General features: G+C 44.2%; 1 protein-coding gene across 1 annotated transcript in view; it reads left to right on the plus strand.

The window, feature by feature from the left end:
* The window catches only part of LOC145713805 (uncharacterized), a 41,489-nt gene extending 17,703 nt beyond the window's left edge, over positions 1-23,786 (plus strand). The window contains exons 2-3 of the mRNA XM_081792622.1: positions 20,788-22,748; positions 23,115-23,786. Of these exons, the coding sequence (XP_081648748.1) occupies positions 20,788-22,748; positions 23,115-23,460 (2,307 nt within the window). The 3' untranslated portion in view covers positions 23,461-23,786. The remainder of the gene's footprint in view (positions 1-20,787; positions 22,749-23,114) is intronic.
* Positions 23,787-27,391: the final 3,605 nt, after the last annotated feature.

Here is a 27,391-nt window from a genome sequence, read left to right on the forward strand (position 1 = left end):
CAAGGCCAAGACATGGAAATAACCGAAGTGTCCATCCATGACCGAATGAATGGATACGGAAGACGTGGTACATATATACATATATATATATACGTGTATATACGTGTATATATATACAATGAAATCGTATATATATATATATATATATACACACAATGAAATCGTGTATATATATATACAATGAAATCGTTTTCAGCCATAAGAAAGAAGGAAATCTTGCCATTTGCAACAACATGGATGGACCTCAAGGGTGTTAGGCTTATGGAGATAAGCCAGATAGAGAAACACAAATATTGTATGATATCATCTATATGCACTATCTAAAAAAGCTGAGCTTATAGAAACAGTAGAATGGTAGTTACTGGAGACTGGGGGCGGGGGGGGGGGGGGGTGGAGAGCAACTGGAGAGATGCTGATGAAAGGGTACAGACTTGCAACCAGAGGATGAATAAGTTCTAGATCGAATACACAGCATCATGATTATAGTCAACGATACTGTATTATATACTTCAGAGACTAGCAAAGAGATTAGATCCTTCTTTCTCTTTTCCTTCCTTTCTTCCTTCCTTTCTTTCCTTCTTCCTTCCTTCCTTTCCCTCTTTCTTTCCTTCTTCCTTTATTTCTTCCTTTCCTTCTTTCTTTCTCCCTCCCTCTTCTTTCTTTCTTTCTTTCTTTCTTTCTTTCTTTCTTTCTTTCAAAGAGACTACATCTTAAATGCATTCACCACAAAAAGGAAATGGTAATTATGTCCTATGAAAGAGCTATTAGCTAAAGCTATGGTCGTAATTGTATTATAATACGTAAATGTATCAAATCAACGTGTCGTATGCCTTAAACATACACAATGTTATATGTCAATTTTATCTTAAAAATAATTTCCGAAGTTAAAATTAAAACAAAAAATAAAAATAATTTTTCTTCCTTTTTTTTTTTAAATGTTTATTTTTGAGGGAGAGAGACAGAGCGAGAGCGGGGGAGGGACAGAGAGAGAGGGACACACAGAATCCGAAGCAGGCTCCAGGCCTGTTAGCACGGGGCCCAACTCTGGGCTTGAACCCATGAACCGTGAGATCATGACCTGAGCTAAAGTTGGACCCTTAAAATAAAAATACATTTTAAAAATTAAAAAAAAAAGGGGCGCCTGGGTGGCTCAGTTGTTAAGCATCTGACTTTGGCTCAGGTCATGATCTCATGGTTTATGAGTTCGAGTCCCGCGTTGGGTGAGCTTGAGCCCTGCTTTGGGTTAAAAACACAAGCCCCACTTTGCGGGAGCCCTGCTTCTCTCTCTCTCTCTGCTTCTCGTGGTATTCTCTCTCTCTCTCTGTCCCTCGCTCACTTGCGCCCTGTCTCTCTTTCAATAAGTAAATAAATAAAAACTAAAAAGAGAAAAAAGAAAGCGACAAGGTCAGATTTGCAATCTAGGTAATTCATTCAGGTGGTCCTGGGTATGGATCTGGAATTGGCGCGACTAAGAAGCTAACACCCAGTTGGGAGACTTCTGCAATGATCCATAGAAAAGGTGGCTCGAACGAACGCAGAGGAAGCAAGGGTAGAGAAATGGGTGGCGGGTTTGCGGTATATTTAGTAGGCAGAATTACCAGGGCTCAATGTTTGGTGGGTGACAGAAGACTTCTAGGATAATCCTTGGGTTTCTGGCTGTGTGCCCTTCGGTAGACAAAAGAGAACACTTCAGGGGAAAGACTGATGAGATGTGTTTGGGCCTATGATTAAACCTATGAGGTCAGGTAAGATCAATCAAAAAGCAGTACACAGGGGCGCCTGGGTGGTTCAGTCGGTTAAGCATCCGACTCTTGATTTCGGCTCAGGTCATGATCTCACGGTTCATGAATTTAAGCCCCGAGTTAGGGTCTGCACTGACAGCGTGGAGCCTGCTTAGGATTCTCTCTGCCCCACCCCTGCTCATGAGCACGTGCTCGTGCTCTCTCTCTCTTTTCTGACTCTCTCTCTCTCTCTCTCTCTCTCAAAATAAAGAAACATTAAAACAAAAGCGGTATGCGATGAGGCTCCTGGCTGTCTCGGCCAGTAGAGCACGTGACTCTTGATCTTGAGGTCGTGAGTTCGATCCCCACACTGGGGGTAGAGATTACTCAATGTTTGTTTTTTAATATTAGAAAAAAAAAAAAAGAAAGAAAGAAAAGAAAAGAAAGCCACATGTGATGAGTTACGGACTGAAGGTGGCACCTTAGAAAGAATCAGTAGAGTGGGCAAGGAGCATGAAGGTGACCGAGAAACCAACATCCAGGAGAGTGAACAGAGGACCAGGAGAGGGCAACGCTACTGAAGCAAGGGCGCTGGAGACTTTCCAGAAACAACTAGTCAACAGGGTCAAATGCCTCAGGACAATCCAGAAGGTAAAGGAGGGAAAATGTCCATTAGGTTTGGCAGTTAGAGGGTCATTTGTAACGCTCGTTGGGGCAGGGGGAGAGTAGATATTCTAACCCTGGTCTGTGAGAGGGCACACCTCTGATTGACCAAGCCGCTTTGTATCTCCATTGCTGGTGGGTGGATTGTTTCCGAGTCTTCCGTGTCACTGAGGAACAGCCCGTGGAAGATTCCAGCCTTGTTTGGGCCTAACTCACTGAGCCCTCCAGAAGCCCCTGATTTTTTTTTTTTTTTAAGTGAACTCTACCCACTAGTCTCCTGGTTACCAAGGTCGAGAAAGGATCCAACCTGCTTCACAGCATCGTCTCCATTTGGGGACCCCGGGGGGTTCCTAACTGCCTTCGAGTCCAGCTATATATTGGAAAGAAGTCTGTGCCAGTAAATAGACAGAAAGACAGCGAAAAGGAATTTGTTGTATTTTTATCCAGGCTTTACACACGTCCCCTAGTTGGGGGTTTTAAAGGATATCTATTGTCACGTATTTCCAGAAATGGAAACCTAGATCTTTTTCTGAACATTTAAATACCCGGCATTTACATAGAATTTTTCCTTAGCCCCACAGCTTTCTTATTTTGTTCCTTTATCACCTTATCTTTTTTTTTTTTTTTTTTAGTAAGTTTTAACTTTAACTCCAGTTAGCTAACATACAGTGTTGTAGCAGTTTCAGGTATCTCCTTATTATGAGCTTTTCGTGGTACTAGATTCTTTTAAAATACTCTGGGAGGGGCGCCTGGGTGGCTCAGTCGGTTGGGGGTCCAACTTTGGCTCAGGTCATGATCTCGCGGTCCGTGAGTTCGAGCCCCGCGTCGGGCTCTGTGCTGACAGCTCGGAGCCTGGAGCCTGTTTCGGATTCTGTGTCTCCCTCTCTCTCTGACCCTCCCCCGTTCATGCTCTGTCTCTCTCTGTCTCAAAAATAAATAAACGTTTAAAAAATAAAAAAATAAAATACTCTGGGAATTTTCTCCTATTCCTTGTCATGTTGTATCCTTCGTTCCATATGATGCTAAATTCAATTTTCCGGTATTTTACTTAGGATTTTAGCATCTATGTTCATAAGTGAGATTGACCCGTAGTTTTTTTCTTATTCTCTTCTCCCTTCCCTTCCTCAACTCTTCCTTCCCTTCTTTCTTTCGTAGCACTCTTTTTGTCTGCTTTGGGTTATGCTAGTCACCATTACAGGAAGAGAGCTGGGAGCTCCTGGGTGGCTCAGTCAGTCAAGCATCCAACTTCGGCTCAGGTCATGATCTCGCGGTTCATGAGTTCCAGCCCCGTGTCGGGCTCTGTGCTGGCAGCTCGGATCTGGAGCCTGCCTCGAATTCTGTGTCTCCTTCTCTTTCTGCCCCTCCTTCACTTGCACTTTGTGTCTCTCTCAAAGATAAATTAAACGTTAAAATTTTTTTTAATTGTTTTTAATGTTTTATTTATATTTAAGAGAGAGAGAGTGTGTGTGAGCAGGGAAGGAGCAGAGAGAGGGAGACACAGAATCTGAAGCAGGCTCCAGGCTCCAAGCTGTCAGCGCAGAGTCCGACGCGGGGCTCGAACTCACAAACCGTGAGATCATGACCTGAGCCAAAGTCGGATGCTTAGCCAACTGAGCGATCCAGGTGCCCCTAAAAAAAATTTTTTTTTTTTTTAAAGAAAGAGAGTTGGAAATTTTATAAGTTCATTAACAGTATAGCAAGGAGAATATCTGTTATTTAAAGGTTTATCTCCTTGAAGAGATATCTTTTATTAAACTCTTCGGGCTTGGTGAGTTTCGAGCAGTAGATCTTGGATTGTCTTTTACATTTCTTCAGTGGTTGTTTATATGCTTAAATTACTACTCTCTCAGCCTCCGATCATTCCATTTGTAATACAAAATTCAAGAATAAAGGGTCCTTTTTCAGTGCCAGTTATGTGCTAGCTACAATGTTCGGCGCTTTACGTATATTTCTCACATACTCCTCATGACCATCTTTTTTTTACAGGTGAAAAACTACAGCGCAGAGAGGCTAAGTGATTTTCCCAAGATCACCCAGCTCTTAATACTAGTAGAGGTGCTGGGATTTGAACATGTCGTTCTTTCTCTAAATCTTGTCATTTCCACGAAGTCATTTGGCTTTATAACATAGCAGTGGTCGTAAAGGGGGCTGCTGTGCAAGATTTATTCTTCACTTCTCCGCTTTGCATCATTTCTATCTCCCGTCAGAGAACTCATTTTCCATTTCAACAGTCACCTCTGTGTAATTTACTCCTCAATATTCTGTCCTCAATCCTAACATCTGCTTTAAATGCCCTTGAACGCTAATATCATAGATGTGGCCCACCGTTCACCGTTCAGAGTCACGGTCGCATCGTAGTTACGTGCAAAGGCCTTGGACGTGAGTTGTCAGGGTTTGAATTCTAGGTCTACCACTTACCAGCTGAGTGAGGGAAGTCGCTCACACTCTGTGTGCCTACATTCCCATGTAGAAGAAGAGAATAAGATAAGTTTGCTGTTGTGTCTCAAATACTTCATTTTGTAACTCATCTTTTCAGCCTCTCTCTCAAAGCACATCTTTCCTCTGTTTACCCCCCACCTCCCTATAATAAAAGCTATATCTGGGGGCGCCTGGGTGACACAGTCAGTTAAGTGCCTGACTCTTGATCTTGGCTCAGGTCATGATCTCGCAGTTCGCGAGTTTGAGCCCCTCATCAGGCTCTCTGGGGAGCCTGCTTGGGATTCTGTCTCTCCCTTTCTCTGCCCCTCCCCCACTTGTGCTTGCTCTCTCTCTCTCTCACTCTCAAAATAAATAAATAAACTTCAAAAAAAATTTAAAAAGAAACCTATATCTGGGCTCTTTCTTGTTTCATCAGACCCTAGAACCCTTCCATGATGTGTTTTGAATCTATCCGTCTGTTTCCAATTTCTCGGCTGCCACACTTTACCTATCGTCTGGATTACTTTTAGAACTTTTGTTTTTCCTCTACTTTCAGGCCTTTTCTTTCTTTTTTCTTTTCTTTCTTTGAGAGAGAGCACGCGTGCAAGCAGGGGGAAGGAACAGAGGGAGAGAGAGAATCTCAAGCAGACTCCATGGTCAGCGTGGAGACTGATGTGGGGCTCGATCCCATGACCCTGGGATCATGGCCTGAGCCAAAATCGAGAGTCGGGTGTTCAGTTGAATGAGCCACCCAGGCACCCCAGCCCTTTTCTCTTTTAATCCATCCAGTCTTTTCTTCACATAGTACACTTTGACTATTTCCCGCATGTCTGTGATTTTTTTCTTATTAAACATTTTTTCTGATGATGATGAATTATCAAAAATCCATCTCCTATACAACAGAAAAAATTAAAGACTCCTAAACTTCCCCCGGGACATAACCACCATTCACAATTTGGTGCACATGTTATTTAATACTATATAGAACCATTATTAAAATTAGGTGCATATTTTCTTTATTATACCTAACCACTACTAACATTTTGGTGCATATTTCCACTATTAACAGTCTGTGCATATTGTATGTAATATTTTACATAACTGCTATTACCGCTTTGGTACATATTCTATTTAATATGGTGCATAAAGCTTTTCAACATTATCTCTTAACCATGTACATTGTTGACGTATTTCCATGGTAGTGATATAGATGGATATTATTATTTTTTAAAATCGGGGGCACCTGGGTGGCTCAGTCGGTTAAGGATCTGACTTTGGCTCAGATCATGATCTCGTGGTTCATGGATCTGAGCCCCACGTCAGGCTCTGTGCTGACAGCTGGAGCCTGGAACCTGCTTCAGATTCTGTGTCTCCCTCTCTCTCTGCCCCTCCCCTGCTCACGCTCTCTCTCTCTCTCTCTGTCAAAAATAAACATTAAAAAAGATTTAAAATTGGTCTTATTAAATATCGATTGAACACAAAAGAGTATTTATGAAGCATGTGTAAGGTATAACGCATTTTCATACAATGAACACTCATATTCATACCACTCTGTTTAAGAAAATAGAACATTATTGAGATGCCTGGGTGGCTCAGTTGGTTGAATGTCCGACTCTTAATTTCGGCTCAGCTCATGATCCCGGGGTTGTGGGATTGAGCCCATGACAGGATCCTCACTGGGCTTGGGGCCTGCTTAGAATTCTCTCTCTCCCTCTCCCTTTGTCCCCCCACCCCCACTTGCACTCTCACTCTCTCTCTCAAAAAAACAAACCGAAACAAGAAAGAAATAGAACAGTATTATCACCTTTGAATTCCAGTTCCCTTCCTTCTCAAATGTAACCCTTATATAGTTCCACTCAATGTATCCTTGCTTTTCATTGTAGATTGCATATACGTTTCTGTAACTGAACAAGATATTATTTGCTGCTGCATGGGTTTGAAATGCATATAAACAGATTATTCCGTATATTGTCTTCTGCAACTTGATTTCCCCCCTTCACTCTATGGCTGTTTTGGGATTTTGACTGGAATCACAGCCATTTTCTCCCTAACTGTCTTGCCCATCTTTTGTTAGATTTATTCCTGGATACATGTTATTATTTTTTTTTTTTGGTGTTATTCTAAATGGCCTTTAAAAAGTTAGTTTTCTAGCTGTTTGCTGTTGGTAGATAGAAATGCAATGCATTTTTTAAAAATGGAACTGCTTATTTAAAATCTGGAAACAGGAAAGCAACGCATTTACTGTTTATGCGCTATATAGCTGTGGTGAAATTTTATAAATATGGTCGGGATCGATGGACACGAATTTCAGGATAGTATTATTTGGAGAGGCAGAAAGAACAGGATCAAGGAGAGTCACAAAGAGGACATTATGGTATTTATTTTTTTTTTTGAGCAAATATGGCTAAATATTCAGATCTGCTTAGGCTACCCAGCAGGTGTATGAGTGATGGTTTTATTATCCCCTGCACCTTTTGAAATAGGTCAGAATTTTAAAAATAAAATGCACAATGTTGACTATATGCTTGGGATAATTCGCTTTTATGATGGAGGACCTCAGAATCCATTAATTCCATTGATTATTCTAAACTGGGTGTCAGATGTGATTGTTCTCTGTGCCCTGCGATCGAACAAATGAACCAGCCACGAAACACCAAAGATACTACATTAGAATCCGAATTTCTGAATTTTCTTAAAAAGTTAGAAAATATGACAACACTCTATTTCCCTGCGGCGATGGTCAATTAGATATGAATAAGCAGTGTTTGCCTGTTTGTTTATTGACTGTGTGTTATGAAAAATTTCAAACATTCTCAAAGACAGAAGAGCATAATGAGCTCACAGACACCCAGTCTTGAAATGTAATCATTGGTGACTCGTGGCCAATTTTGATATATCCATTTCCCCTGATCTTCTGACGCCTGGATTATATTGAAGCCAATCCCAGGCACCGTATCGTTTCATATATTTCATGTAGTAGAGGTATTTCAGTATTTGTTTCTAAAACAGAAGTAGCTTTGGAAAACATACCCACAACATTATTGTCATACCTAAAAATATGTAACAGTAATTCCTTCATGTAATCAAATACCCAGTCAATATTCACATTTCCCCCATTTTATCAACTTTATCCTACAGTTTGTTCACATAAGAACTCAATTATTGTAAGTCCGTTGCACGTGCTTGACCTATCTCTTAGATCTCTGGGATCTGGCAATGAGATCTAGACCAGCACTGTCCAATAAAATTTTCTGCAATAACCAACATGTTTTATATCTGTGCTATCCAGTATGGTAGCTGCTAGCTATATATGGGTATTGAGCACTTGAAATGTGGCTAGCGCAACTGAGGAAACACATCTTTAATTTTATTTCATTGTAATCAGTGAAAAATGTTTGCTAACAGCTTTATTGAGAGAAAATTCACATACCATAAAGCTTGCGTTTTATTTTTTAATTAATTTCTTTTCCAAAGTTTGCTTTTTAATGTTTCTTTTTCAGAGAGAGCGCAAGAGCAAGAGAGAGAGAGAGAGAGAGAGAGCAGGGGAGGGGCAGAGAAAGAGAGAGAGAGAGAGAGAACCTCAAGCAGGCTCCAAGCTGCCAAGCACAGAGCCTGATGTGGGGCTGGATCTCATGAACGGTGAGATCATGACCTGAGCCAGAATCAAGAGTTGGATGCTTAACCGACTGTGCCACCCAGGCGCCCCTAAAGTTTACTTTTTTTTTTTACTTTCATTTTTTTAAATTTACATCCAAAGTAGTTAGCATCGAGTGCAGCAATGATTTCAGGAGTAGATTCCTTAGTGCCCCTTACCCATTTAGCCCATCCTCCCTCCCACAACCCCTCCCGTAACCCTCAGTTTGTTCTCCATATTTATGAGTCTCTTCTGTTTTGTCCCCCTCCTTGTTTTAATATTATTTTTGTTTCCTTTCCCGTATGTTCATCTGTTTTGTCTCTTAAAGTCCTCATATGAGTGAAGTCATAGGATTTTTGTCTTTCTCTGACTAATTTCACTTAACATAATACCTTCCAGTTCCATCCACGTAGTTGCAAATGGCAAGATTTCATTCTTTTGATTGCCGAGTAATACTCCATTGTATACTTATACCACATCTTCTTTATCCATTCATCCATTAGTGGACATTTGGGTTCTTTCCATACTTTGGCCATTGTTGATAGTGCTGCTATAAACATGGGGGTGCATGTGTCTCTTGGAAACAGCACACCTGTATCCCTCGGATAAATACCTAGTAGTGCCTTTGCTGGGTTGTAGGGTAGTTCTATTTTTAGTTTTTTGAGGAACCTCCATACTGTTTTCCAGAGTGGCTACACCAGCTTGCATTCCCATAAAGTTTACTTTTTAAAGTGTATAATTCAGTGGCTTTTAATATATCCACAAGTTGTACATTGATCACGATTTATTCCAGAACATTGACATCACCCCTGAAAGAAACTCATAGCAGTCTTCTCACTCCCCATGCCTCCAACCCTCGGCAACCACCAATCAACTGTCTTTCTCTATTGATTTTCCTCTTTTGGATATTGTTTATATGAGGAAATCATACAATGCGTAGCCTTTTGTGTCTGGCGTTTTTCACTTCCTATAATGTTTTCAGAGGTTCATCAACTGATACGTTAACACATATTCATTCAATTTTATGGCTGAGTAATGCTCCATTGTACGCATATGCCATCGTTTGCTTATCCACTCATCAAATGAGGTGTCCATCGATTTGGGTTATTTCTGCTTTTTGACTATTATGACTGTTACTCTGAGCATTTACGTAGAAGTTTCTTTGTGGACAGGGGCGCCTGGGTGGCGCAGTCGGTTAAGCGTCCGACTTCAGCCAGGTCACGATCTCGCGGTCTGTGAGTTCGAGCCCCGCGTCAGGCTCTGGGCTGATGGCTCGGAGCCTGGAGCCTGTTTCCGATTCTGTGTCTCCCTCTCTCTCTGCCCCTCCCCCGTTCGTGCTCTGTCTCTCTCTGTCCCAAAAATAAATAAAAACGTTGAAAAAAAAATTAAAAAAAAAAAAAAAGAAGTTTCTTTGTGGACATATGTTTTCGATTCTCCTGGGTCATATGGTGACTCTGTGTTTCACTTTTTGAGAAACCGCCAAATGGTTTTCCAAAGCAGAGGCCATATTTTACATTCCCACCAAGCAACGTACACAGGTTCCAAATTTTCCACCTCCTCACCAACACTTGTCGTTGTCCGTTTTTTTCAGTGTAAACAATCTAGCGGGTGTGAAGTAATATCCCATTGTGGGTTTTCTGTGCATTTCCTTTCATGAACATCCTTTCATGTATTTACTGGCCATTTGTACATCTTCTTTGGATAAGTGTCTATTCAAATCCTTGGCCCATGTAAAAACTGGGTTATTTTTGTTGTTGTTGAATTGTAAGCATTATTTATATATACTAGACACAAGTCTCCTATATGGCTTGCAAATATTTTCTCTAATTGCTTTGAGTTGTCTTTTTACTTTCTTGATGATGTCGTCTGAATCACAGAAGTTTTTAATTGTGATAAAGTGCTTTCGATGTCGTACCAAAACAAACCAAACAAAAGCCAAAAAACAAAAACCCAAACATTGCTTAAACCAAGTTCAACAAGATTTGCATCTACATTTTCTTCCAAGAGTTTCATAGTTTTAGGTCTTACATGTGACGGGTGGCAAGAGTACAAATTCATTCTTGTGCACATGATGTCCAATTATTTCAGCACCATTTGGTGAAAAGGTTATTCCTTCCCCCCCCCCCATTTAATTATCTTGGCCCCTTGTCACAAATCAATTGCCCATAAATGTAAGAATTTATTTCTGGACTCTCGGTTGATCGCCATAGCTTTGCAGTAAATTTTGAAATTGGGAAGTCTGAGTCCTCCAACTTTGTTCTTTTGCAAGTTGTTTTTGGCTCTTCTGGGCCCCTGGAATTCTCATATGAATTTTCAGATTAGCTTGTCTATTGCCACACACACACACACACACACACACACACACAAAGCATTGGTAATTTTGACAGCATTGCATTGAATTTTTTGATCAATTTGGAGAGTACTGGAATCTTAACAATGTCTAGACTTTTAATCCAAGAAACATATATCTTTCCATTTATTCAGGCCCTCTTTACTTTCTTTCACTGACATTTTGTAGTTTTCGGTGTACAAATCTCGTACTCATTTTGTTAAATTGATTTCTAAGTGTTTTATTCTTTTTGATGCTATTATATATGGACTTGTTTTCTTAATTTTATTTTGAAATTATTCATTACTAATGTAGGAAAATACAGTTGATTGCTGTAGATTGATCATGTATCCTGTAGCCTTACTACACTTGTTTGCTGTTTTTAATGGTTGTGTATGTGTGTGTATTCCCTGGGATTTTCTATATACAAGATCCCATCTTCTGTGAGTAGGGGTAGTTTTACTTTTTCATTTCTAATTTGCATTCTTGTACTTTATTTTATTTTTACCTAAATGCCTTGGCTTAAAACTCCAGAATGATGTTGAATAGAACATTCAGGTAAGAGTGACCATCCTTGTCTTGTTTCTGATCTTAAGGAGAAAGCATCTAATATTTCACTGTCCGTTGTGATGTTATTTGTGCTTTTTAATATATGGGTTTTGCTAGCTTGAGGAAGTTCCCTTCTTTTCCTAGCTTGTTGAGTGGTTTTTTTTAATCAAAAAAGGGTGCTAGATTTTGTCAAATGTTTTTTTTTCTGTCTCTATTGAGATGATCATATGGTTTTTGTCCTTCATTCTATTAATATGGTATATTACACTGATCGGTTTTCAGATGCTAAGCCAACATTGCATTCTTGGAATAAATCCCACTTGATCATGTGTATAATCCTTTTTATAGATTGCTGGATTTGGTCTGCTAGTATTGTGTTGAGGATTTCTGTGTCTCTGCTCGTATGGGATATTTGTAAGTTTCTTTTTTTGTGGTGTCTTTGTCTGGTTTTGGTGTCAGGGTAATGCTGACTTCATAGAATGAGTTAGGAAGTTTTTACTTCTTTCCTATTTTTTGGAAGAGTCTGTGAAGATTTGGTACTAATTCTCCTTTATTTTTTTTTATTAAAATTTTTTTAAATGTTTTTATTATTTTGGGGAGAGAGAGAAAGACAGAGCATGAGCAGGGGAGGGGTAGAGAGAGAGGGAGACATAACCGGAAGCAGGCTCCAGGCTCCAAGCTGTCAGCACAGAGCCCGACCCGGGGCTTGAACTCACAAACCATGAGATCATGACCTGACCCAAAGTCAGACGCTTAACCAGCTGAGCCACCAGGGCACCCCGGTGCCCGTCCTCCTTTAAATGCTGGGGATGAGGACTTGAAATGTGGACGTAACCCAAGTAAGCACAAAGTAACCAAGAGCGTCCGCTTTCCGGAACTCAAAAGAATGGCTCAGTGCTATTTATGAGGACCTCAGGACAAGGGAGACCTTGAGAGGCAAGGCTTCAGTGGAGGAGAAAAGGAAGTTCCCGCAGAAATACTGTCAAAGGCATTCCCGCCTGCTGCCAAGGGTTCTTTTGCATCTTGTCGAAAGGCTCTAGGTTGCAGGATGACCTCATTCCTCAAAAGAACTTCTCCAACTGGGCAACTGTTTCCTTGTTCACAGGCCCGTTTGAGCTTGTTCAGCAATGTTAGCTCTGCGGGCCTCCCCTGTGCTTTCTTCATCCACAGGGTGTGTATAACAGCGATTCTTTGAACGACAGTAACAGTTGCTTCCCAGCGCTGGTCCGGACCTGCCCCAAGGTGTCTTCAGTTACTTCAGGGGGTGTCTTGCAATTTGGAGCTAATTTGCTCTCAATTTATTTAAAAAAGAGGTTCATGTCATTTCAGATATTCCTTTTTGTTGTTGTTGTTGTTGTTGTTCTAATGTTTATTTCTTTTTGAGAGAAAGAAAGAGAGACAGAGCAGGAGTGGGGGAGGGGCACAGAGTCCAACGTGGGACTCGAACCCACAAACCGCTAGATCATGACCCCCAGCTGAAGTCGGATGCTTAAGCGACTGAGCCACCCAGGTGTCTCGGATATTCCTTTGTGGGGGATGTGTCAGGGGAGGCAGAATGGGAAGATAGTGTCATGGGAGGAAACCAAAGCAGGAAAGAGAGTTGCAAGTTACAGAAGACTGAGAATATCAAGCGTGGGGTGTTCAGAAGTGTTCACTTTGTGCTAATCACTGAGTTATCCCAGGGTTTGAGAGACGTTCTGCTAAGTCGGAGTTAATAAGTATGTGTTAAGTGAAAAAAACGACTGGGCATTAGATTTTTCAAATAATTTAAGATATTTTGTTCTGTTGGGGCGCCTGGGTGGCTCAGTCGTTAAGTGTCTGACTTCGGCTCAGGTCACGATCTCGCGGTTTGTGAGTTTGAGCCCCGCATCAGGTTTTGTGCTGACCGCTTGGAGCCTTGAGCCTGCTTCAGATTCTGTGTCTCCCTCTCTCTCTGTTCCTCCCCCACTCGCTCTCTGTCTCTCTCTCTCAAAAATAAATAAACATTTTTTTAAAAAGTTTATTTTTGAGAGAGAAAGCAAGAATGAGCAGGGATGGGACGGGGGGGGGGGGGAAGGGGGCGGATAGAGGGGGGAGAAGCCCAAGCAGGCTCTGTGCTGTCAGCGCAGAGCCTTACTCGGGGCTGGATCCCATGAACCATGAAATCATCACCTGAGCCAAAATCAAGAGTTGGACGCTCAACCGACTGAGCCACCCAGGCGCCCCGCGGCTGTAATCACTTTACAAAATCCAATATTACTCGGTAAAATGGAAGCTGTTCAGTTCTCTTAAAGAAGTTTTAAGTACAAGGGCGCCTGGGTGGCTCAGTCAGTTGAGCGGCCGACTTCGACTCAGGTCATGATCTTGCGGTATGTGAGTTGGAGCCCCGCGTCGGGCTCTGTGCTGACAGCTCAGAGCCTGGAGCCTGTTTCAGATTCAGTGTCTCCCTCTCACTGACCCTCCCCTGTTCATGCTCTGTCTCTCTCTGTCTCAAAAATAAACGTTAAAAAATTAAAAAAAAAAAAAGTTGTAAGTACAAAAATAAACACTAGAATAAAGATACAAGCCTTCCTAAATGCCAAAAGAAATGTATGTAACAATAGCAAAGAAACCGCATCATAAAGAAAAAGAAACAGCAAATATACATAATACACATGAATACACATGATGGTTACCATGCGTATTTATACACGATAACATAAAATATAAAATAATATATCGGAGTTGAGAGAAAGAATGTCTTATCATTAAATGTGACTGGGTTTAACTCACCTAGTTAAAACAGATATTTTCTTTTTAAAAATTTTTTTTTAACATTTTATTTATTTTTGAGACAGGGAAAGACAGAGCATGAACAGGGGAGGGTCAGAGAGAGGGAGACACAGAATCCGAAACAGGCTCCGGGCTCTGAGCTGTCAGCACAGGGCCCGACGCGGGGCTCGAACCCACGGACTGCCAGATCATGACCTGAGCTGAAGTTGGCTGCCCAACCGACTGAGCCACCCAGGCGCCCCAAAACAGGTATTTTCAATATGCCTCACAGAGCAAGACCCAACTATCTGTGGTGTACAAGAGACACATCTAGATCAAAATGATTCAGGAAGGCTAAAAATAAAGGCATGGGCAAGTGGAAATAACAAGTGAGTGGAGCCTGTGCTCCCTGATACAGGACAAAGTAGCATTCAAGCCAAGGAAATAATTAAACCTCACAAAAAAAGGACACTTTATAATGCTAAAAGCCAATGTCACATTATAAGCATTACAGCTATGAAAACCTACGCACCAAATAACCATCTTTAAAAGGCAGCGAGTACAGATGGGGACACAGATAGAAACACACTGCTAAGAGTGAGTAGGGAAAGGGTGACATTAGGCAGGGGGAGATAAGGGACCCTCAGGGAGGCGGGATGCAGTTATACAGGTGGGAGGCTGAGGAAGCGGAGTTTGGGGAAGAAGAGGATGAGATACGTGTGTTCCGGACCCGCCCAAGCTAGGCACCTTACGCGGAGTCCCACAGACTTTCTCATTAGGTCCCAGTACAAAGCCAAGGACAGAAATCCCCGGCGGCTACCCAGTCGGGACCCCTCTCACTACTCCTGAGAGCTTTGTACTTTCCCTCAATAAACTCTATGGCTCTGCTCACTCTCTGTTGTCATCCGTAAGATTCATTCTTCCACTCGGTGAGACGAGGACCAGCGTCCCTCCCACCCTCTGGTAAAGAGGAGACTTTAACACACCACTCGGAGCGCAGAATAGATCAAGTGGCAGAAATATAAATAAGGACATAGCGAGAAAGAACATCATCAGTACAATGGATCTCATTGATCTATACTGAACTTTAAGACCTAATAATAGAGTGTATCACTTTCCTTCTCGACTGCACATGGAATAGCCACAAAAAGTGATCAAACATTAGGTCACAAAGAAAGCACCAATATGTTCTATACAATGAAAATATTACCATCAACACTTTATCACAGTGCAATAAAAATAGAATTGCAAAAACCCGAAAAAGGTCTTCCAAGTAGACATTTAAAAATCTTCTATTGGGGCGCCTGGGTGGCTCAGTCAGTTAGGCATTCGACTTCAGCTCAGGTCATGATCTCGTGGTTTGTGAGTTCGAGCCTTGCGTTGGGCTCTGTGCTGACAGCTCGGAGCCTGAAGCCTGCTTCGGATTCTGCGTCTCCCTCTCTCTCCGCCCCTCCCCCACTCACACTCTGACTCTCTCTCCTCCAAAAATAAATAAACATTAAAAAAATTTTTCAGCTATTATATTATCCTCAAATCAGAGTGCTTCATTCTTTATTATATTTCCAAGGACCAGAAATCCCTCCTGACTGAATTTCAAAATACAGTTGCAATTCAGATTCTCTGGAACAAAAGCAAAGTCATCTCTAGGCACTCCTAGTTTTATGTTCCTCATCACACACACTGAGAAAATGCTGGGGTGCCTGGGTGGCTCAGTCAGTTAGGCGTCCGACTTCAGCTCAGGTCATGATCTCGCGGTTCGTGAGTTCAAGCCCCACGTGGGGCTCTGTTCTGACAGCTCAGAGCCTGGAGCCTGCTTCGGATTCTGTGTCTCCCTCTCTCTCTGCCCCTCTCCCGCTTGTGTGTGCTCTGTCTCTCAAAAATGAATAAATGTAAAAAAAATTTAAAAAAAATCTTCTATCAAACAACTCTTGGGTGAAAGGGAATATTACGAATATCTAATATTACGAGTATCTAAAACAAAACAAAACAGCCCCCAAACAAACAAGTAATGAAAACACGAAATATCAGAGACTCATGGATACCTTTAAAGTAGAGATCAGAGGAATATTCATAGCCTTAAACAGTTACATCAATAAAAATAAAAGAATGGAAATGAATGAATTATGTCAACGTAAAATGTGCGAGAAAGAAAAACAAAAGAAAACACAGGAAGAAAACAATAAAGGTCAAAGCTGAAAAAGAATGGAGATTGGGAATAGAAAACAGTGGGTCAAAGTAATAAAACCCTGATTCTTTGGAAAAAGTTAAAAGAAAAAAAGCATGGAAACTACTAGGCAAATTAATCAAAGGAAAAAGGGAAAGAAAAACAACTACAAAAGAAGAAAGACAAAAAAAAGAAATAGACAAGGGTGGGGCAAGAGAGTAGATGGGGAATACAAGTGAAAACAGAATGAGCCAGACTATTTGTCAAAAGAGTAACATAAGTGACATCAGCACTCTAAATGAGGCCGGGAGGAGAAGATGGAGAAATGAAACCTAAGACATTTTGGAACAGTATGTTGAATAAATCCATGAAAGCTAAAGAAAAAACAAACAAGCAAACCCTGAAAACAATGTTGAACTCCAGTTAATACCTTTGGTGTTTTTCACAGTGACATCAGTTAGATATTCTGACACCACTTTGGGGGTCTTTTAAATTTTTTTTTTTAACGTTTATTTATTTTTGAGACAGAGAGAGACAGAGCATGAATGGGGGAGGGTCAGAGAGAGAGGGAGTCACAGAATCTGAAACGGGCTCCAGGCTCTGAGCTGTCAGCACAGAGCCCGACGCGGGGCTCGAACTCACGGACCGTGAGATCATGACCTGAGCCGAAGTCGGACACTTAACCGACTGAGCCACCCAGGCGCCCCTGGGGGTCTTTTAGTATGAGCAAATAAATAAATATTTTGAGGGTAATTGGAATCAGGTTTCTGACTGTTTGAGATGAGCCTTACAGATGTGGAAAGGGGAAACTCCAGCATTGTATTGATTGGAAATGGATGTATCAGTATAAACTCATGGGTTTTAATATATCTATTTTTATCTATCTATTGATAGAAATGGAAAGAGATAGGGGCGCCTGGGTGGCTTAGTTGGTGAAGCGTCCGACTTCAGCTCAGGTCACGATCTCGCGGTCCGTGAGTTCGAGCCCCGCGTCGGGCTCTGGGCTGACGGCTCAGAGCCTGGAGCCTGCTTCCGATTCTGTGTCTCCCTCTCTCTCTACCCCTCCCCCGTTCATGCTCTGTCTCTCTCTGTCTCAAAAATAAATAAATGTTAAAAAAAAATTAAAAAAAATGGAAAGAGATAGAACTATTGAAAGGGCGGGCCTACGCCGGCCGACTCCATCTTGTTCTGTGTTCTCCACCTTGAGTGACTATGTCCCCGACATGACCCCTTTTCCGGGAAAATCACAGACACCTCAGACTGCGCCTCCTCCCCTTGAGTAACCTCCCGCTCACCCGTTCAAACTTCCTGATCAAAACACGCCCAGTAACAGGACTCCGACCCTTCCCCAGCCAATCGGCCGAGGCCACGACCCTTCCCCAGCCAATCGGCTGAGGCCACAGCCATTACCTCACCAACTGCCCCTAGACCCCTATAAAACCTTTGTGCTTTTGAAACTCGCTCTCTCTCCCTGGTATCTCACCGCTGTGTCGGTGCAGGTAGGGGATTGAGCTCGAGCTAGCTCGAATAAAGGTTCTTTTGCTTTTGCATCGGACTCGGCTCCCTGGTGGTCTTTGGGGATCATGAATTCTGGGCATAACATTTGGGGGCTCGTCCGGGATCCCCAAGACCCCCGAGGGACCCCCGACCCGGAGAGCCTGACTGACCACGGTTAGTGTCTGTCTGTTTGTTCTGTCTTTTCTGTGTGAGCTCACTTCTGGAGTTCTGGTAGTGCCCGACGCGGTCTAAGTGGACGCACTGGAGGACCACGGGCTGGGAGTTTCGGAAGACGTTCCGATTCTCCCTTCTGGAGGGACGTGGAATCCCCTCAAAGGTCTGAGACGAGGCGGGTCGCTCCCGCTGGTCGGCGTGAGGCCGTCGTCTTTGGAGGGACGTGGAATCCCCTCATCGGTTTTGGAGGGATGTGGAATCCCCTCAAATGTCTAAGCTAGCTTTCAGTTTTGCTTCCATGGAGTTGGAAGATTTTCTAGGGGCCCTCTGTTTGTCTGTTTTTGTGTTTCTCTGTTTTGTTCTGTGGACTTACTGGACGGATGTTATGGGACAGACTCAGACTACTCCTCTAAGTATTATGATTGATCACTTTAAGGATGTGAGGGGAAGAGCTAACAACCTCAGTGTGGAAGTCCGAAAGGGTCGGTGGCAGTTTTTTTGTTCTAGCGAGTGGCCAACTTTCAATGTCGGATGGCCACCAGAGGGGACCTTCGACCTCCCTACCATCCACCGAGTCAGGAGTATCATCTCTCAGTCTAAGACGGGCCATCTTGGTCAGCTCCCTTACATTATCACTTGGCAGGACCTTGTAGAAGACCCACCCTCTTGGCTTAAGCCCTTCCTAGCCCCGCTCCCTCCGGAGCCAAAACCCATTCTTGCTTTGCAGGGGACAAAGAAGAAGAAAAGTCTTATCCAGCCTTCAGCACCCCTCTACCCTGTCTTACAGGGGGGTACTGAAGAAGAATTAATTTTTCCTCCCTCGTATAACCTCTCTAGGATGCCGGAAGAACACCATCCTCCCCCTCCGGGGGAGGCAGACGCTGTTCCGAGAGTGGGAGGCGGAAACGCTCCAGTGGGAAGCCCGCCCTTCACCAGACAAAGGGCTCAGAGGGAGCAATCCGCCTCCGCCGCCGACTCCACTATTCTGCCCCTGCGAGCCACCGGACCCCCAGACGCGGAGGGGAATCAGTCCCATCACTATTGGCCTTTCGCCACTAGTGACCTCTACAATTGGAAAGCTCAGAATCCTAAGTTTTCCGAGAAACCGGCAGGGCTTATTGATTTATTAGACTCTGTTCTTTTTACCCATCAGCCCACATGGGACGATTGCCAGCAGCTTTTGCAGGTCCTGTTCACGACTGAAGAAAGAGAAAGAATCGTCAACGAGGCCCGAAAACTAGTTCCGGGTGCAGATGGGAGTCCCACCACCAACCAGGCTCAGATAGACGCCTCCTTCCCCTTAACTCGGCCCCAGTGGGATTTCAACACGGCAGAAGGTAAGGAGAGGCTCCGGGTCTACCGCCAGACTCTAATGGGGGGTCTCCGAATGGCTGCTAGAAAGCCAACCAATTTGGCCAAGGTAGGAAATGTACAACAGGGAAAAGATGAATCTCCGGCTGCCTTTTTAGAACGGATCATGGAGGCATTCCGTACCTATACCCCCATGGATCCAGAGGCTCCGGAAAGCAAGGCAGCTGTTATCATGGCCTTTGTAAACCAATCGGCCATAGACATTAGGAGAAAATTACAGAAAATAGATAGACTAGGAGAAAAAAGTCTGCAGGACTTACTGGTGGTAGCCGAAAAGGTATATAATAACCGGGAGCTTCCTGAGGACAAGCAGGCTCGCGCCATGGCGGCTGCCAACAGTAAGCAGACTCGAGACCTGGCCAGAATACTACTAGCTACCACTGCTGACTCCCCTGAGGAACGAGACCGCCATCTCCAGCAGCTGGCAGACGACACAAGAAAAGGTAAAAGAACCACCAAGGGGGGGAAGCAGAGGCTGCAGAAGGATCAGTGCGCATACTGCAAGGAGATAGGGCATTGGGCCCGAGATTGTCTGAAAAGGGCCGGCGGGAAAGGAAGCAAGACTGACCGAGTAAAAGTCCTAGAGCTAGATGAACTAAGTGATTAGGGGAGTCGGGGTTCGGACCCTCTCCCCGAACCCAGGGTAACTCTTAAAGTGGAGGGGACCCCTGTTGACTTCCTTGTCGACACCGGAGCACAACATTCGGTCCTCCGCACCCCACAAGGAAAACTAGCCAGCAAGAAGTCCTGGGTACAAGGGGCAACTGGTATGAGCCAGTATTCATGGACTACCCGAAGAACAGTAGATTTGGGAACGGGCCGGGTATCCCACTCCTTTATGGTAATACCAGAATGCCCCTACCCGCTGTTAGGACGGGACTTACTGACCAAGATTGGAGCTCAGATAACTTTCAGACAAGGGGGGCCTCAGGTCACCGATGGCAAGGGCCACCCCATCCAGGTCCTGACCATGAAACTGGAGGATGAATACCTCCTCCACCAGGAGGCGCTCCCGAGAGAGGATAATATAGACAGATGGCTACAAGAATTCCCCTCGGTTTGGGCAGAGACTGGGGGGGGGATGGGACTAGCCGCTCATAGGACCCCAGTCCTGGTAGAGCTCAAGCCAGGAGAGAGTCCGGTAAGGATCAAACAATACCCCATGTCACAGGAGGCCCGGAAGGGGATCCAGCCACACATCCGGAGACTACGAAGCCTAGGGGTACTAGTTCCTTGCCAGTCTGCCTGGAACACCCCCTTACTGCCGGTCAAAAAGCCTCACACAAATGACTACTGACCGGTACAAGACCTCCGGGAAGTAAATAAGAGGGTCGCGGACATACACCCAACTGTTCCCAACCCATATACTCTCTTGAGCTCCTTGGCGCCCTCCAGGGTCTGGTATACTGTACTAGATTTAAAGGACGCCTTCTTCAGTCTGCCGCTGGCACCCCAGAGCCAACCCCTGTTCGCCTTCGAGTGGCATGATCCGGAGGAGGGCTACAGTGGGCAACTCACCTGGACACGGCTACCTCAGGGATTCAAAAATTCACCCATCATCTTCGACGAGGCACTACACGAGGACCTGGGTGAGTACAGAAGGGAGCACCCTGGCCTCACCCTCCTACAGTACGTAGATGACATCCTGATTGCTGCCGACACGGCCAAAGACTGTGAGCGAGGGACCCAGGACCTGCTGGCTACCCTGGGGGCCTTAGGGTACCGGGCATCCGCGAAGAAGGCTCAGATATGCAGGGAGAGGGTAAGTTACCTGGGATATATCCTGGAGGGCGGACAGCGGCGGTTATCAGATGCCAGAAAAGAAACTGTCCTAAAGATCCCTACTCCCACCTCCCGAAGAGAAGTGAGGGAATTCCTAGGATCAGCCGGCTACTGCCGCCTCTGGGTTCCAGGTTTTGCTGAGATCGCCAGGCCCCTATATGAAGCTACCAAAGAGGGGAAAACATTTAAATGGACTGAAAAAGAAGAAATTGCCTTTAATCGGTTAAAAAAGGCCCTCCTAAGTGCCCCAGCCCTGGGCCTACCAGACATTACGAAACCCTTCCACCTCTTTGTAGACGAACATAAGGGAATAGCAAAAGGGGTTCTAACTCAAGCCTTAGGCCCCTGGAACCACCCAGTGGCTTACCTGTCTAAGAAACTAGACCCAGTGGCTGCCGGCTGGCCGCCATGCCTAAGAATTATTGCGGCGACAGCACTCCTAGTCAAGGATGCAGACAAGCTGACCCTAGGACAGGAGATCTGGATCACGACCCCACACGCCATTGAAGGGGCCCTGAAACAGCCTCCGGATAGATGGATGAGCAATACACGTGTGACTCATTACCAGAGCCTCCTACTCAACCCTCCACGAGTGCGGTTCCACCCCAGTGCAGCCCTCAATCCTGCAACCCTGCTGCCCGACCCTGACCTAGGTGCTCCACTACATGACTGTGCGGGAATCCTGGAACAAGTACATGGATTCCGGATGGACCTGACCGACCAGCCCCTCCCCGATGCCGAGGCTACTTGGTTCACTGATGGCAGCAGCTTTGTGCGAGATGGACACAGGTATGCGGGTGCAGCGGTGGTCACCGAAATGGACACCGTATGGGCGGAGGCTCTACCCTCCGGAACGTCAGCCCAGCGAGCGGAGCTCATAGCCCTCACCAAGGCGCTGATGCCGGGAGCTGGAAAACGGCTTAACATCTACACAGACAGCCGTTATGCATTTGCCACAGCTCATATTCATGGGGCAATTTATCAGGAGAGGGGGTTACTGACGGCAGAAGGACGGACTATAAAAAATAAGCAGGAGATACTTAACCTGCTTACGGCCTTATGGCTTCCTGCCAAGCTAGCCATTATCCACTGCCAAGGGCACCAAAAAGCTGATAACCCAGTAGCTAGAGGTAATCGAAAGGCTGACCAGGCAGCCAAGGCAGTAGCCCTTACTCCAGTCCCCACCATGACCATACAACTACCGGACCCGGGAGACCCAGTTTTACCAGACCAGCCCAAATACTCCCAGGAGGAGTTACAGTGGATCAAGAAACTCCTCATGGCCCAGGAGATAAAGGGATGGTGGTATACACCTAACAAGGAGCTCGTGCTGCCAGACCGGCTCGGAGTCTCAATATTAGAGCACATGCATCGGTCTACTCACATGGGGGCCCGAAAATTAAAAGACTTAATCCGACATGCCGGAATCAGGATTCACCAACAGGACACCAAAATAGAGCAAGTTGTATCTGCCTGCAAGACCTGCCAACTCACCAACGCGAAAGCCACATCAAATAAAAAAGGAACCAGGCTCAGAGGCACCAGACCGGGAGCCCAATGGGAAGTCGACTTCACTGAAGTCAAACCAGGAAAGTATGGTTATAAATATCTTTTAGTATTTACAGACACCTTCTCTGGCTGGGTGGAGGCATACCCAACCAAGCATGAAACGGCTCAGACGGTGGCTAAGAAGCTACTAGAAGACATCTTACCCAGGTATGGTTTTCCTGCCTTGGTAGGATCAGACAATGGACCAGCTTTTATCTCTCAGGTAACACAGGCAGTAGCCAAGGCGGTGGGGGCAAACTGGAAATTACATTGTGCTTATAGGCCCCAGAGCTCAGGACAGGTAGAAAGAATGAATAGAACCCTAAAAGAGACCCTTACCAAATTAACCATGGAGACTGGTGGGGACTGGGTGACTCTCCTACCGTACGCCCTTTACCGGGTTAGAAACACTCCTTACACTCTGGGTTTTACTCCCTACGAGATCATGTTTGGCAGGCCACCCCCTGTTATTCCCAGCCTTCGAGCTGAACTTCTTGCAGAGTTTAAAGATCAAGAACTTTTTCTTTCCTTGAGAGGGCTCCAGAGGGCGCACGAGGACATTTGGCCGCGCCTCCGTGCCATCTACGAGGCTGGCCCGACCCCGACACCTCATCAGTACAAGCCGGGAGACTGGGTCTATGTCAAGAGGCACCACCGAGAGACTCTCGAGCCGCGCTGGAAGGGACCCTACATTGTAGTGCTGACAACCCCCACCGCTCTCAAAGTAGACGGCATCGCGACCTGGGTCCATCACACCCACGTTCGGCCAGCGGACCCCTCCTCGATCCGGAAGGACTTCGTCACGCGATGGGCCATCAGTCGGGACCAACACAACCCGCTCAAGCTCAAGCTCAAGCTACAGCGCATTCGACCCACCTAATATTGGTAACTCTGTTAACTCTGCTTGTCATTGCTCATGCTACCAGGAGTCCCCACACCCCCCAAAACATCACCTGGCAGATCATAGATACCAGCTCAGGGACAATACTTAATTAGACCTCCCAGAGCCACCCCAGGGACACATGCTTCCCAGAACTTAGCGTAAACCTCCAAACTCTGTTCCCCTTGTCACCATAAATGCAGCCGGTCCCATGATTGGGTCCATAAGTTACATGACAAGGGGGGAATGAAAGGGCGGGCCTACGCCGGCCGACTCCATCTTGTTCTGTGTTCTCCACCTTGAGTGACTATGTCCCTGACATGACCCCTTTTCCGGGAAAATCACAGACACCTCAGACCGCGCCTCCTCCCCTTGAGTAACCTCCCGCTCACCCGTTCAAACTTCCTGATCAAAACACGCCCAGTAACAGGACTCCGACCCTTCCCCAGCCAATCGGCCGAGGCCACGACCCTTCCCCAGCCAATCGGCTGAGGCCACAGCCATTACCTCACCAACTGCCCCTAGACCCCTATAAAACCTTTGTGCTTTTGAAACTCGCTCTCTCTCCCTGGTATCTCACCGCTGCGTCGGTGCAGGTAGGGGATTGAGCTCGAGCTAGCTCGAATAAAGGTTCTTTTGCTTTTGCATCGGACTCGGCTCCCTGGTGGTCTTTGGGGATCATGAATTCTGGGCATAACACTATATGTGCCTATCTATATCTACCTATATTTATGGATATCTCGGATATCTTGTAATGACAGAGCACAATGAAATGCTTGAAAAATGGTGGGGACAATCAAAAAGACAGAGGAGACCACTTAGAGAGACTCCCACTGACCAATTGTAGGACAGTTTTAGTATTAAAATAAATAATAATAGGGGCCACCTGGGTGGCTCAGTCCGTTAAGCTGGTTAAGCATTGGACTTCAGCTCGGGTCATGATCTCCCGGTTAGTGAGTTTGAGCCCCATTTCGGGCTCTCTGCTGTCAGCTCAGAGCATGTTTCGGATCCTCTGTCCCTCCACTCTCTGCTCCTCCCCTACTTGCTCTCTCTCTCTCTCTCAAAACTAAGTAAACTTAAAAAAATAGTAACAGTATATAATCGACAGAATATAATAAGAATCTATAGACTATTCCGATATAAATGAATGAATAAATAAATAAATGGAGAGGAAGGAAAAGTTCTTCCTCGGAGTAGATCGCCAGCTATTATAACGCAGAAGGAATGATGGAGTTAAGAAGTCATCATCTGCCAGCATCATGGTAATAAATGATTTGGGCAAAATCCATAACTGATCCTAGTAGTTTAATGAAGAACTTGGTATTTACATAGTCTCCAAGTATCTCCTCACAAAATTCTTCTTAACTGGAAAGGAAGAATAGTAACTTTACAGTGGAGAAACTTGGCCACTGATGGTTAGAATACTCATTATGTACCTGTTCGTTTGATGACTGAGAAGAACACGGCATTTCTCTTTTGGTGTTCCTGTCAAAAAGCCATAAACAAAAAAACCATTCAAGCAGCTATAAACCTACTCATGAAGAAACGTTGGTCAAATCTAAATTGAGTAACATCCTACCAACTCTCTGGCCTATTCTCTTCAACGATATCAAGGTCAGGAAAGACAAAGAAATATGGAAGAAGTGTTCCAGATTAAAGACAAGAAAGAGATGTGACAACTAACGTGTGATGTTAGGCGAGATTCTGAACCAGATTTTTAAAAATTGGGTATGTTTTTTTTTTTGCTAAAAGGGACATTTTGGGGACAATCAACACAATATGAAAAGTATTTTAGATTAGAAAATGGCATTTTATTAATACTAATGTTCTGATTTTGATTATCGTACTTCAGTTATGTAAGAGAATGTCCTTGTTATTAGGAAATATATACCGAAGTATTCACGAGTAAACGGGCATGCTGTTTGTTATCTACTCTAAAATGGAAAAAAACTTTTATATAGAGAAAATGATATAACAAATACAGTAAAATAGAAAACAATTGGGGGAATCTAGGTGAAGGATAACCAGGAGTTCTTTGTACTGTTGCACTTTTTCTATTAGGTTGAAATTGTTTCATTTTAAAAAGTAACAAAAAAGAAATATTCAAAAATACTTATAAGAACACGTAGAATAATTTGGTTCTATAGGATTTTTTGAATTCACACAAAATACAAACCATAATGGGAAAGAATGATGTATTTGAGTAAAGTAAAATGACACATTCATGTGCAACAAAGAATACTGTAAATGGAATTAAAAACAAGCCACGAACTATGAGAAGACATTTGCTATGCCTAAGATTATATGTATCTTAAAAATTACAATGACCAAATAGGGAAATCAGCAAAGGACATAAATAGATGAGCCACTGAAGAAGGTAACAAGCATGTGAAAAGATGACCAACTGCATAGGAATTAGGGAGAAATAAAATAACAACAGTATACCAGTGAACGTGTACTCAGATATGTTTAAAATTATACAGTTGGCTAATAACCATTGTAGAAAGAATGAGGGGGAAAAGGAACTTTCTTAACTGGTTCAACAATTCTGGAGATTGTCGAGCAAGATCTAGTGAAGCTGGAGGTGTTAACAATTCCACCTTTAGATGTGTAGCCTAGATAATCTCCAAAGGAACAGGAGAGGGTTGTTCATTGCAGCATTGTCGATAGCTGGTGAAAAATTGAAAGCAACTTAATTGTTATTAACAGATGACATCAACAGATGACAACAGATGATCAGTAATTTGTGGTATAATCATACAATGCATTTAAAATGAATAAAATATATCTACATGTGTTAACATGTAGAAATCTCAAAACCAAAATTTTAGGTGGAAAAAGCAGATAGCAGAAAGTTATGGTGTAAAATTTATAAACACAGAAAACAATAATGTACGTTGTAAAGAAAACAATGATGCGTGTTGTGAAAAATAGCAGGGGAAAATCTCACTAAAGTGGAGTTGGGAGGCTGCAGGAGGCGGCTGGTACCACTCGATGTCAATTACAGGCAGAATTGTCAATTACAGACTCTAACAGAGGCCTCTTCAACGGAAAGAATGATCAATTATAGGCTCCATATATTGGAAAAGATGTACATTGTATCTCCTGTAAGAAATCAACTATCCCTGCAACTCAGTCAAGGAGAAACTCTAATCACCCTCAAACCTTCCTTCTCTGCAATGACCTTTTGTTCAAAAGAACCCCTCCCAATGTCCTCCTTCTTCCCCATAAAATAACATTCCAATTCTTCGGTTTTTTTTTTGGACTTTCTTATGGTTGTGCCATAGCTAGAATGTCCCAAATTGCAATTCTCTGCCTTTCCCGAATAAGCTCATTCTTGGTGGTAAAATAACTTTTATTTTTAAGGTTAACATTGTCTATGAATAGAAAAGGACGGGACATAGAGTTCCTGCCCTGGAGTAAGTTGGCATTTGAAGAGAGTCAATTATTATTACAACGCAGTACCACAGAAGCCACAATGAGACTGGGACCCTAATACAGACGGGGGGGGGGGGGGGGGTGTGTGGAGAAGGTGAAGGAGTATTTCCCAGAAATGGCAAAGCCTTCCATGCCTCTTTCCCCCACTGAACCAAGTCCTGAAAAATAAGAAGGGGTTACCCAGGCGAAAAAGAGGAAGGAAGGGTGTTTCTCACAGATAATGACATTTACAAAATCCACAGGGGAGAAACCGCAGAGCCTGGTTTGGAAACTGCCAGTGGCTTCTCAGAGCTAGAGTAGAGGAGGGGGGGCAAAGAAAGGGATGAGGGGTATTGCTAGGCACCCCCCCCCGGACATAGGCTCTGATGGGGCTAAGGAGTTTCACTGCCTTCCGAAGGCTGTGGGAAGGCTAGAACACTGTGGCAGAAGAGTAACAGGTGCATCACCAATTAAGAAGAGGATGGCTCTAGAGGCAAGATCAGTTAGTTGGTGT

The sequence above is a fragment of the Panthera onca genome, chromosome X (assembly GCF_046562875.1).
Source record: "Panthera onca isolate mPanOnc1 chromosome X, mPanOnc1 haplotype 2, whole genome shotgun sequence".
Lineage (NCBI taxonomy): Eukaryota > Metazoa > Chordata > Mammalia > Carnivora > Felidae > Panthera > Panthera onca.